This window comes from Pelodiscus sinensis, chromosome 17, assembly GCF_052426305.1.
Source record: "Pelodiscus sinensis isolate ZL-2025 chromosome 17, ASM5242630v1, whole genome shotgun sequence".
Classification (NCBI taxonomy): domain Eukaryota; kingdom Metazoa; phylum Chordata; order Testudines; family Trionychidae; genus Pelodiscus; species Pelodiscus sinensis.
In genome coordinates this window covers 33469576-33482735 of record NC_143068.1, presented here as the reverse complement: position 1 = coordinate 33482735, position 13160 = coordinate 33469576, and the positions used below count along the sequence as shown (strand labels likewise).

The following is a 13160-nucleotide window of genomic DNA, read 5'->3' as shown; positions in this document are numbered from 1 at the left end:
ATCAAGCCCAGTCCCCTGCCCTCACGGCAGCACCAAGGACCCCAACTTGGGGTCTGCTGTATTCACTATCCTTATAGGAGGACATATTTATGTAGCACTTTTCATCCATTGTCTCACGTTATTTTCCACTGGGCTATCACGTCACAAACTGTTGCCAAATTCTGCAAAGTCCCATGCTAGAGTTGTAGCTCTCAAGACCACAAGGGACCACTCCGAGCATGCAGTCTGACCCTCTGCACAGACCAGGCCAGAGACCTGCCCTGAAAAAAATCCCTTGGACAAACATCTAAGCTAGACTGAAAAATTGCAGGTGATGGAGAACACGGCTCTTGGAAAATTGCTGTTTTTCTTAAAACCCCAACTCCCGGAACTAGGGGATCAGGTGTGGAGCCCAGCTAGCTTTTTGATACCCCAAGGCCTGGTGGCAGCCCAGAAAAGCATGAGCGCTCAGGCTGAAAAAGCCAGAAGGCAACTGAAAAGGATCCAAGATGTATCGTGTCTCGTTCTTATGATTTTTGATTGGTTGGGGTTAGGAGACAGGGCATAATTTGGCCAGGCAAATTAGCCTGGAGTAGACACCCATCTCTGCTCCCCCCAGCCACAGCCCCTGGCCTCCCGCCCCCGGAAGGAATGGAGACCACTGCAGCCACGACCTTCAGCAAGGCAAAAATCAATTCCCAACATCCTCCGTGAGCAAAAATGCGATGCACACGCTGCAGGGTTTAATATATTTATTGACTAGTAAAGCAATCAACCCGCTGCCCTTTTGGATGCAGTACGGGGTGATACACAAACCCAAATGGTTAGAATCCTCGATGCTTTTGAACGTTACTTTCCCACCGGGAAGCAACAGTGAACTCTCAAGAATACCTGTATCAGTAAGCAGAAACTACAACTAGCCATTCCTTACTTGGCAGTGACACCTAGTGGTGATTGGTAAAAATGACACACAGCACTCCCTAGGTTATTTTTTCTTTCCCCCCTCCCTTCTTTTTCTGTTATATATTCTCAAGGTTCCCCTTTTTTCCTCCACTCGTCTGAAGAAGTGGGTTTTGCCCACGAAAGCTCATGATACTATATATATACATATATATTTGTGAGTCTCTAAGCCTATGTCTAGACAGAGGGGCTATTTTTGGATACCAGAAGTATCCCGAAATAGCAATTCCGTGTCTTTAAATGCACCCGTTATTTCAAAATATCTTTTGAAATAATGAGCACGCTATTCCGACATCCCTGTAACCCTTGTTCCCCATGGGTTAAGGGCCTTGTTGGAACAGCGCTCTATTTTGAAATAAGATTGAAAAAAGCTATGCGAGTTGTGTAGCGCAAATTGCATCGCTTATTTCGAGGTAAGGCTGCTGTGTAGACGCACCTTAAGGTGCCACAGGACCCTCTGGGTCTCGAGGAAATGGTTCGCATCGCTAACCGACAAAAAATTAGCAACATATGGCTGTGACAACCCCGTTGTGGTCAAAGCGGGAAGCACAAATTGCTAGGCGCAATACTTTTATTTCAAATAAAATACTCATCTTAAACTAGAATAAGAAAAAAATATAGCTGCTGAAAAGACATTTTAAATACTTATTTTCTAGAAATAAATTCTATATTTCATATATATATATATATATATATATAATATATATATTTATTTATATAGACAGTAGAACCTAATTTGCCAGAATCACAGAAATGAGTTAGAATGCTAGAAGGCATCTGACCCTGCTTGGAGAAGTTGAGGGTGTGGGCATGGCTGGAGAAGGCCCTAAAGTACAAAGCCTAAATCTGGAGCCAGGGCTGAGAATTTCCAGAGTTTGGGGAGCAGTTTAGATCTCGTTTGGGCTCGGTCCCAGCTCTCGCGTATCTCACTGTCATTCTACAGAACAATTCTTGCTTCGCTGAAATGCTATAACGTCCCCCACGTCACGTCCCCTTCCCGCCCTAGGGAATCTGGAATGCTGCCCTAAGCGATTCCGACAGCCACACGGCTCTCAGGGAGGGACTCTCGGGAGAGTTTGCGTCTCAATGTCCTGAGATCCCTCCCTTAAACTCTCCTGCCGGCAGGTGAAAGCTGCCAGGAGGCTGGACCTGGACAGCGAGAGCCGCCACCCTGCCTGGCGCCCTGCGTGGGTTTGGTTAGGGGACACGTCTCGGTGACACCCATATTTGCTGAATTTGCAGCTACTGTCTCACCCCTTCTGCATGTCCACACTGCAGGGTCTCCAGATCCCCGCAGGGCACGTCCGGGGGCCGATTTTGCCTTCGTGGCCGGCAGAGGGGCCTGTAACCTGAGCCCCGCCATGCAGGGCTAACACCCTTGGGCTCCGGCTGTGACAGTGGGCCGGGGGCTTCAGCCCCTCGTCCCAGCACGTCTAACACCAGCCCTGGCCACCCCATAGAAAGGGGGTTGCGACCACTTTGGGGCCCTGACCCCCTGTCCGAGAACTGCTGGGCTGAGCTATTCAGCCTGGGGAAATGTTTTTCAGTCACTTGGCTCTGTTTCCGCCTTGAAGCTCATTTCTAACCCGCAGCTCAGACGGCTGCGAGGCCACGGCAGGGGCCTGAAGGCGCTGGGAGGGAGATGGAGCCTGGCTGAGGTGTAATGTAGCCAGGATGGGGCTCTTCGAGAGAGTTTCTCCCCAGCTTCTGGTAACAGGCCACTGGGCGCCGTCCGTCGCAGGCGTTCCACTCTGCTTCCAGTGTGGGGGGGACCAGCCAGGTGAACCCAGCCTGAGGCCTGCCAGCTGCGTGTCCATCGAAGGCCCCACTGGCTGTTTCTGTGGGGCAGCAGCGCTGGGCGCCAGCGCCGTGTGGTGACAAACTGCCCCTCTCCATCCATAAAGGCGGAGGGTCTTTCTGTGCCCTTCCATGAGGGCCTCAAAGCTCCTCTTCCCCCCAAAATAGAATTCAGGCAGCAGCGCTTCCGCGTGCGCCGTCACCTCACCCCCGCAGGCAGCCGGCTCTGGGGGCGCCAGAGACGGAGCCGACCTGTCAGGATGCCTGGGGGCAGGGGAGAAGCCAGAGCTGTGCCAGCGCCATCCAGCTGCCAATCCGAACTTCGGAAGGGGAAATGTTTTACAGGCTGCAAACGGCCTCTAAAGAAGCACGGGGGTGGGGACTGTGCAATATTCGGAGGAAAAGGGGGAGAAAGAAAAGCCAAGAAGGAAAAATGCTGCTGAGACCTCCAGGGTGAAGACTCCTTCTGTGTCCGATGGTGCTCCCATGAGGCCCCGGCAACACGGACTCCCGCAGTCCGACCTGCGAGGACGCTGGCTAGGTTCCCGCCAGCAAATCTGCCTTCTGCTTCTTCTGTTTCTTTTCCCTTTTCATTTTCTTGATGCTCTCCGGCTTCTCTGCAACACAGAAACAAGGGCGGGTTGGCTTGGGAGGCCAGGAATGCCGTCGAAACCTGGGTTTACTTCTCGGCCCGCTGCTGCGAAGTTTGTTTGGGAACAGATAGTTTGTGCAAGGAGAAGAGTCAGTGGGTTGAAACAGGAGCCTGGGAGCCCCACCCTCCATCCAGCCCAGCAGCACTCTCGGGGTCTTCTCCTAAGTCCCACATTGACTGGCTTTGTGCCCTTGGGATGGTTCCTGAGTCGCTTTGTTGAGACCTCAGTTTTCCTATCTGTGAAATGGGTAAAAAAAATACTGTTGCCCTTCCCCCGCATCTACTGAGGTAAGGATGGGTGGCCTGAGCTGGAACTCAGGATTCAGACTCCTGCTCTGTCCCAGGCACCCAGGGTGACCGGAGGCAGTCCACTTAGTCTCTCTGGCCTCAGTTTTCCTATCTGTGAAATGGGAGGATAGAGCCCATCCCCAACCTGGTCCCTGGCCCCACCTCTCTCTTCACAGGCAGAGCAGGCCCGGGCGGCAGCTCCACCTTCAGCCCAAACTCAGAGCAGTGAGGGCCAGCGGTTGGCTGGCAAAGTTCCTAGCGAGGCTCTTTGAGCCAAAAGCTCCATGGAAGTCAGAGTGGTCACCCCAGCAAACAGCCTGGCCAAGAGGCAGAAAGGGGCCAGATGTGCCTCTGGGCCCCCCAGCTCACGTCAGTGGTGCCTCTTGGGCACCCTGGGGGCCGAAGGAGGAAAAAGCAAAAGGATAAAAGGGGGAGGGGCAGCGGATGCATAAAAACAGAGCAGAGCCCACCTCTGGGATTTGAGCACTGCCTCTGGGGATTCAGATGCTGCCTCTGGGATTGAGGTCCTGCCTCTAGGATCTGGGCACTGCCTCTGGAATTCAGGCATCCCCGCCTTTCTGAGTTGGGAATAGGGGTGCTCAGTTCAGACCCCCCCTCTGCCACAGAGAGGACTCTGGTTATGTCTACACTGCAGTGCTATTTTGGGCTACCGGAGGTATCCCGAAATAGCTATTCCGCTTCTTTTGAGCGCGCCCGTTAGTTCGAACTATAACGGGCTCGCTATTCCGACGTCCCTGCAAACCTCATTCCACGAGGCGTAAGGGCTGTTTCGGAATAGCGCTTTATTTTGAAATAAGCGCTGCGTAGACAGCGCCAAATTTCGAAATAAGCTTTTTCGAAATTGACTCGAAATAAGCGACGCAATTTGCGTCGCTCCAAAGGCGTAGCTTATTTCGAGCTCCGGGTGCAGTGTAGACGCACCCTATGAGAACAGCACAGATGTGACCCCACCCTCTCTCGAGCAGGAGGCGGGGCATTCAGGAGCAGTGTGAGTGTGTGTGTGTGGTTTAAGGAGAGACCCGCCTGATCCAATGCCCATTGGTGCTGGTGGACCGACAATTTGCCCCGTGCGGGTGGATTTCTTCTCACCTCCCGGGGGCAGGGAGCAGTGCATGCTGGGAGGGCAGGGTATCAAACCAGCTCCACACTGAGCCTGGAGAACAACACGGTGTCCCTCCCAGACACCATCTCATGTGGGGGTGCTAGGACAGCCCCCGGAAGGCCCCCACCCCCGCCTTGGGCCACCGGCAGCTGCAAAGAGGAAGGGAAGGAGACACGCGGGAGCACGGGAAAGCCGAAGGGAGTGAGGGCCCTTAGAGAGGCGGGACACAAGATTCCCCAGGGAAGCCTGGCATTGTGCCAGACTCCCCACCTCCCGGGGACTTTGGCCGGGGGCGGCAGCAGCTCCCCCCAGATCTGGAATCTGGGCAATTGGGAACACATGAGAATGGCGTTTGCTTGGCGGGCGGCTCCCAGGCCCGGCTGTTCCCGGCTCCGCTCTGCTGCCAGGAGCCCAGCGGCCGCCTGGGGCTTCCCACGGATCCAGAGATTCGTTCTGCGTTTTTCTTCTCGTTTGTGGTCCCAGCCACACAGCCAAACCCCGAGCGAGCTGGCTCCCGCAGGGTGGGCCCCGTCTGTGGCGTGTGCCAAGAAGGGGGAGGTCATGCAGCAGGGTGGGGGAGAGAGATGGTCGAAGCTCCCTAAACCTCATAGGTGAGTCCACACGCAAAGAAGCCCCCTAAACAGCTCGCCCAGAACAACCCCACATAGTCTCGCAGGCCACGAGGGCCGGAGCCGAGAGAACAGGGAAGAGTCCCACTGGTTTTAAGGAGTTTAGGCCTGAGCCAAAGGCAATCGACCAAAACAGTTTATTTGAACTAAGGGGTTTATCTCGGATTCCCGCTTCTCTGCCGCGTGTAGACGGGGGCAGTTACTTCGGGCTAGTCAGTTTCCGAAATGGCAAACGGCCAGGAATATGCTAATCAAGCACGGGATATTTAAATCCTGCGCTTCATTAGCAACTTGGTCGCCCTCATTAGCCTCCCTAATTTGAACTAGGGAGCTCGTGTAGACATACCCTTTATTCAGCTTTGGTGAGGCCACATCTGGAGTATTGTGTCCAGTTCTGGACCCCCCACTCCAAAAAGGATGTGGACGCATTGGAGAGGGTCCAGCGGAGGGCAACCAAAATGATTCGGGGGCTGGAGCATATGACTTATGAGGAGAGGCTGAGGGAGTTGGGTCTGTTTAGTCTGCAGAAGCGAAGAGTGAGGGGGGATTTGAGAGCAGCCTTCAACGTCCTGAAGGGAGGTTCCAAAGAGGATGGAGAGAGGCTGTTCTCAGTAGTGACAGATGGCAGAACAAGGAGCAATGGGCTCAAGTTGTGGTGGGAGAGGTCCAGGTTGGATATTAGGAAAAACTATTTCACTAGGAAGGTGGGGAAGCCCTGGGCTGGGTTCCCTAGGGAGGGGGTGGAATCTCCATCCCTAGGGGTGTTTAAGTCTCGGCTTGACAAAGCCCTGGCTGGGTTTATTTAGTTGGGATTGGTCCCGCCTAGAGCAGGGGGCTGGACTTGACCTTCCGAGGTCTCTTCCAGTTCTATGGTTCTATGATTCTAGATGGTGCTGGACTTGGTGACTTCTCGAGGGCCCTTCCCATTCTAGTGTGCTATGGCTCTGCGATTCTAGTTCCTCCATCCTCTTTTGGGTCCTTACACCAGAGCCCTTTCCACAGCAGAGATAGCGGGAGGCCTGGGGACCACACCTGTCATGGTGGCTCTGAAGCTCAAGCTACGTTGACTCAGGAAGGACCCTTTTCAGCCCCCTGGCTCTTGTGTGCCAGCCCTGTAAGGGGGTGGCAGTGAAGCCTGGCACTGAGTCAGTGTTGTTGCTACAGGCTCCCTCCGAGGTGACAGCGGGGCTGTCCTGCCTGGATCTGGTTTGCAGGAGGAGATGGAGATGGAGACGGAATTGCTGTGACAGGAGCAGCACGTCGTTTCAAAAGGTCAGTGACTCACAACCAGAGGAGAAAGCAGAACTGCCCCTAAACAGACGCCGCCTGGCTCCCATTACGCGCCCAGTTACTCTCGACAATGCGCTTGGGGGAAGATCACTGCTCAGAGGCATCATTATTAGGGGAAAATATTTGCAACCTCTTTGATTTCTAACCCAGCCTGAAAGGGCGAAGGAGGAGGAGGAGGCGGGAGAGACGTAAATCGCTCAAACGCCGGGGCCAGGAGCTCTGATCTTCTTCCAAGGGAGACAGACCAGAACTTCTCGCAACCCCTCTTGCTGCCAGTTATTAGGCAGCTATTTCTGCGCGCACTCACAACCCGGCCAATCGCATCCAAGAAATGACCTCAGCTCCCTGCTGGTTTCCACTGGGCCCCGAGTGCCACTGCAAGGATTTTAAGCAGAGAATCACCTGCCCTGTCCTGGGACACTCGTTAGCGGTGGGCTGGGTACAGGAGGTGGTGGCAGGCCTGCGTGGCTGGTAATGAAGGCAAGGGAAGGCTCTGCCTTCCCAGAATTGCCTACATGCCCTGGCAGCTCGTTGGGAAGGGCCAGGTTTGGGGACGGGCCAGGGCTGCAGCATGGCAGCCCCAGCCCTCCACCTGGCCAGGAAAGACCTGGCTGAGGGTGGGAGGGGCTTGACTCCAGGGGCGGGGCCTCAGGAGAAAGGGGCGGGGCCTCAGGAGAAAGGGGCGGAGCTGGGGCTTGCCTTTCTCAGCTGGGCCTTCATCCACCGCCCAGGGTGGCAACAGAGGGGTCTAGGTTTTTGCAGCAGCAGGCAATCCCTGAATCTGGAGGCGCCCTAGGCTGGACAGTGGAACGGGGCAGGGTTGGACTTTGAGTGCAGGGTGGATTTCCTGGCCTGGGAAGGGAACGTGAGAGCCAATTTAGCCCAAACCTCTCTGGGTTGCGTCCCTGGTCAGGCTCATTTTGCAAGACACCGATCAGAAATCGCCGTCATCACGCTCAATGTTAATTTTGCAAACGGGCATGTAGCTAATACTTTGCCGCTCCAGCGAGCGTTTTATCCAAGGACCGCGAACTTCCAAGCTGTAATGTCTATCGTGCCTCACTCCTTGGCTCTGAGCCAGGGCTTTGGCAGATGGAGAAACTGAGGCAGCGAGCAGCATGGTGATTCACTCAAGGTCCATGAAGCAGTAGCAAAGCCTGGACTAGAATCCTGTGGTTTTCACTGTGCTATTTAACAAAACACCCCGCACGCAACAGCCTCTGAGCTTGGCAAAACTGGCCCCCTTCCTTGGGTTTGGCAGCCTCCTGTATTTTGCTGCTTTGGCGGAAGAAGGCCTTGTGGGTAGCTCCACCATTATTTTTAGTACTGCTAGCAGGAGCCTGCAGCCAGCCGTCCTTTGGGTTTATGGGGCCCTGCGCAGGGCTGTTAATGGTGCCCCTGTGCCCCACATGTGCATGGGTGTGTGATGATTTTTAGAGAGTAGTTAACTAGACCCTCTCTGGAGGAAACAGAGCTACAGGCCAGGGATAGGAAGAGGGTGGACATTAAGACCCAGCGGTGTCCTGAATTTTCAGGTGCCCTACGTAGCTCTGCATTCTGCATATGGGCGAGGGCATCCCTGCCAGCAGCTGTTGGCCTGGGCTCCATGGCTTGTGTGCCCAAAGGGAGCTGAGTTCAGTTCTTGGCTCTGCCGCAGCCTTTCCCGGGGAAGTCTGATCAATTATAGATGCGTCCAGGCTGGGCTGTTCTGACTGTCTCTGGTTGATCTTCAAGCCACAGCCAGGCACTCACAGACCCCGGTGCTGATCACACCGCGGCCGCCTGTTTGTGCGGCTGTTGGCTAGGCTGCCAGAAGAACCCCCCCAGGAAAAGGACAGATTGCAGGGCCAGCTCTGGGGCTGCTTCACACATGCAGAAGCTTGTGCAAGCGCCATTTTCGTCATCGCCGGATGGGCCGTGAACACAGGCCTGGGCTGATTTCAAAGATGGGATCTGTGGGCACCACCGACGTGCAGTTCTGGGGAAATCAGATTCATCCGGCGCCCGCCTTTTTTGACTGTGGAAAGACATCGACGAGGTTTGAGCCTGAATTTCCCCTAAACGACTCTAACTACAGTCTGCTTGGCCAGACAGCTCGGGTATCATCTCTTTCCACACCCCAGGCCTCACCTCCAGGACAGTACTTCCTCATTCGGCACTTCCTGGATTCCAGCAGGGCCGGGCAGGTCACTGCCTCCTCTTTGGCACTCTGGACGACTTCGCGCATCCGGGTCTCCACTCCCCACTTGCAGCCGCATGTTCTCCCCTCGTGGCTGCAGGGGCTCCATTCGCTCCAGGGCCCCATCTCGCACATCTCTGGCAGGGGCAAGAAAGAGAGCAGTGAGGCCTCAGCAGGCCCTACGGTGGCCTTTCCAGAAGTGACCTTTTGCCTCCCGCTCGACAGGCCAAGTTTTTGTGTGCGCAGGCTTTCAGATGTATGTGCCAAACCCCAGGCAGCCAGATGCCTGCAAGCACAGCGGGAGGGCAGGGACGGGGGCGGGGGGGGGGGGGGGGGTGAATGCTCAGGTAAATGCTCTTACTCCTGGGGGAATTTTGCCACATTGCATGTGCACAGAATCCACGTTCCCCGCAGATTTCTTTGGTTCCCCGCAGAAAAATAAATTCTGATGGGGAAACAAAGGGAAGCGGCGAGAGCGTTACGTGCCCTTTGCCGGCACCACAAGGCTCCTTGAGCGGCTGGGAGAGATGCAAGTCGCTGATGAAGGGGTGGAGGGCTTGGCAGTTATGACTATGAGACAGAGAGACACTCGGTCCCTCTGTTGTAGCTTGCTCAGCATGGAGGGGCAGGGCATCGGGGTGCTTCTGAGGAGGTAGGCGGGGGCCAGGCTCTGTCCTCTGAGGCAGAGCAGAATGTAGCAGCCTCCTTGCTTAGAGGATTGTTCCCACTGTCTTTGTGAATTCCCACCGGAGTCTAAACCAGGTGGCAAAGTTTTAATGCCGTCGTTTCCCCTAAGCTGCGTGGCCGTGCAGCTGCATGGCTTCCTGTTAAGCCTCATGCAGGGGCTCAGGGCTGTAGCCAGGAGAGACACCTCTCCCAAGCCCTGAAGCTGCCAGGGCCGATGGGGGTGGGGGGGGGGGGAGAGGGGACAGGAAGGAGCCCCTCCCTGCCAGCCCCAGCAGGGAGCCACCCAGGTAAACCTGTGTCCCAACCTTAGCCCTGCCTTGAGCCCCCTTAGGCTGAGCACCCTCCTGCACCCCAAAGCCCACATCCCCTTCCAGAGCCTGTGTCCCCTCCTGCATCCCTGAGCCCGTCCCCAAACCTGGAGCCCTTGCCTGCACCCCAAACCCTTCCTGCCTACCTCCACCCCAGACCTGCCCCCCCCCCCGCCAATCCTCTATCCCAGCCCTGAGCCCTTCAACCCCAGCTCCAATCCAGAGCCTGCACCCCCAGCCGGAGCCTTCAAACTTCTGCACCCCAACCCTCTGCCCCAACCCAGAGCCTCCTCCCACACTCAGAACCCTTTGGCCCCACCCCCGCCACACGAATGTTGTTCTGTGCACCAATAGGAAGGTGACGTGTCTCACACCCCCTCTGTGTCACACGTCCCCACCCCAGAGAGAAAATTCATTCTGCTCAGGGTGGGGAAAAATTCGAGGGAAGCCTGTTTAAAGCTCCTTTACGTGGCCGGAGTGGTGTAAAGGACAGTGTGGCCCTGGACACGCCTACAGTGCTTTGGTGATTAGAACTCAACTGAATTTAGACTGAAAAAATTCCTCTCCAGATGTGCTCCCTCACCTGTTCGCTACGGATCTGTCCAGGGATGGCCAGTAGCCGGTATAACCTGAGGGCCCCCAACCCTCACTTGCTGGTCCATTCCCTCTGCTGTCACACCGCACACCTGGCTGCATAGATTTGTTCTCGAGTAACGTGAAATAAAGGGTCTTGGCTCCATTACTGCTCGACAAGGGGGTTGGGGATGTTCTCCAGGGTGCCCCTCCCCCGCTCTGCATCCATTGCCTTGGAGTTTCAATAAATGACCAAAATCATTGAAACCAGCATGCTTTGACACATAAAATACGCAGCATTGTGCAGACTGCTAAGATATTGTGCACAGAATGTTTTGTTTTTCGGGTGTCGAATTTTTAATGTTTGGGGGCAGAATTGTAATTTTTTGTGTACGGAATTCTTAAGTTTTATGGAGTAGCATTCTTATTTGTTTGGCAAAGAAGTCTTCTTTTTTTGGTGCAGAATTTTTAATTCTTGTGGTGCAGAATTCTTAAATGTTTGGCCCAGCATTCTTAATTTTGGGTGCAGAATTTGTAATGTTTTGGCGCGGAACTTTTCATTCTTTTGGTACAGAATTTTTAATTTTTTTGGCCCAGAATTCTTAATTTCTTGGTGCAGAACTTTGAATTTTTTGGCCCGGAATTCTTAATTTTTGGGGTGCAGAATTTGTAATGGTTTGGCACAGAACTTTTCATTCTTTTGGTGCAGAATTTTTATTTTTTTTTGGCCCAGAATTCTTAATTTCTCGGCACAGAATTTGTAATGGTTTGGCACAGAACAACATCCCCTCTCCCCCAAGAGTAATGGTGCATTCAGACTTGCAGAGTCCACAGCCCGGGGCTTTGGGAAAACATACCCTCCCCGGTCACCCTGGTGTGCCTGGGACACTTCCCCAAAGCTCACTTATGCCCGTAGGGTCTTGCCTGGGGTGCCAATGGGCTTTGCAGCGGGCTCGTGACCAGCCATTGGAATGCCCTGAGCATGGGCAAGGCTGGCAGAAATGTGGCTCTGGACAGAACACCTGGATTTGTGGCTGGGGGGTGCCGGGCCCGTGGGGAATTGCTCAGGAATCAGCACAGGTGCGGGAAAGCCGGGGGAGCTGGTGAGGTGCTCCCCAAGGGAGAAGCAGCGGACAATGCCCAGCCTTACCCTGGCATTCCCGGGTGCTGGGCCGGGCCGTGGTGTTCGGTGGGCACGTGCCCAGGCACTTCCCTTTGTGCAGGTAAAACGTCTCTTTGCACTTCATGCAGAAATCTTTGCTGAAGCAGCTCTCGCAGCTCGGCGAGCGGCACTCTGCAGGGAACAAGGGGAGAGACGCGGTAGGGACGGCAGAGCAGGGCTCCCTCCAGTGTACACCCGCTTGGCAATGCTGAATCCCTCCCCCTTGCAGTGATGCAGAAAGGTGAGGTAGCTCCTCCCCCCGCCCCCCATCACACAGCAGAGCAATGGCGGAGCAAGAACTAGAACCTAGTGCTCTGACCACTAGGCTGCCCTGCTCCCCATGCACTGTCAAGCTGACTGAGGAGGCAGGGGAGGAAGAAGGGGAATCCGGACTCCCCTGCGCGCTGAAGGGCCAGCGCGTTGGCTCGTGGGGCCCGGCGGGGGAGGGCGGCGGCTCGTGGCAGGGCGACGTACTTGTGCATCTGTTGACCTCCTGGCCTCGCACCCCGAAGTACCCGGGTGGGCAGGCGTGCACGCACGCCCCGTACTGGCGGATCCCGTCCCTCCAGATCAGCAGGAAGAGGCGCTGCTGGCAGGCGACGCAGCCGTTATCCTCCGAGCACATGACGCAGCCTGTGCAGTTCTCAAACAAGGCGGCGCTCGCTGCAAGAGAAAAATGAGCAGAAAGGTTGTGGCCAGAGCCGCCCTTAGGAGTTGTGAGCCCTACGCAGGGCTACTAAACAGGTGCCCCTCGGCCCCATGGCAGCCGGGGGGTAGGTGGGAGGCAATGTATTCTGTAGAGCTGCGATTTGATCATCTCCAGACACACAGGAATGAAATAGTTTTAAAAGGAATTGTAAACTCCTGGAGCTTAAGACAGTAAATTCCGAAAGGGGCAGGATAGAAAAGTTTAGAAAAGAGGAGCCTGAGGGGGGATAGGATAGAAGTCTATAAAATCATGAGTGGTGTGGAGAGGGCCGATAAAGAAAAGTTATTTATTAGTTCCCTAAATAGAAGAACTAGAGGACACCAAATGAAATTAATGGGGAGCAGGTTTAAAACTAATAAAAGAAAGTTCTTCTTCACACAGCGTGTTGTCAACCTGTGGAACTCCTTGCCAGAGGAGGCGGTGAAGGCTAGGACTATAATAGAGTTTAAAGAGAAGCTAGATAATTTCATGGAGGTTAGGTCTATACAAGGCTATCAGCCCGGGGATAAAATGGTGTCCCTGGCCTCTGTTTGTCAGACGCTGGAGAGGGATGGCAGGAGACAAATCGCTTGATCATTGTCTTCAGTCCACCCTCTCTGGGGCACCTGGTGCTGGCCACTGTGGGCAGGCAGGATACTGGGCTAGATGGACCTTTGGTCTGACCCAGTACGGCCGTTCTTATGTTCTTATGATAGACCTGGGGTTGGCAAATGCCTGTAAAACAGCGTCATGCCCCCGGGAATGGCTCTTTCCCAGGTCCAGCTGGTTGCTCTGGCAGGCTTTTCCCTTGTACATGGACTAGCTCCTCTCCGGAGGACACTGAG

At 54.8% G+C, this 13160-nt stretch overlaps 1 protein-coding gene across 1 annotated transcript in view; it reads right to left on the bottom strand.

Moving 5' to 3' along the window:
- Positions 1-847: 847 nt before the first annotated feature.
- The window catches only part of RSPO4 (R-spondin 4), a 29696-nt gene continuing 17383 nt past the window's right edge, over positions 848-13160 (bottom strand). The window contains exons 2-5 of the mRNA XM_075900895.2: positions 12102-12290; positions 11616-11759; positions 8849-9034; positions 848-3353 (exon numbers count right to left, since the gene is read on the bottom strand). Coding sequence (XP_075757010.1) covers positions 3274-3353; positions 8849-9034; positions 11616-11759; positions 12102-12290 — 599 coding nt within the window. The 3' untranslated portion in view covers positions 848-3273. The remainder of the gene's footprint in view (positions 3354-8848; positions 9035-11615; positions 11760-12101; positions 12291-13160) is intronic.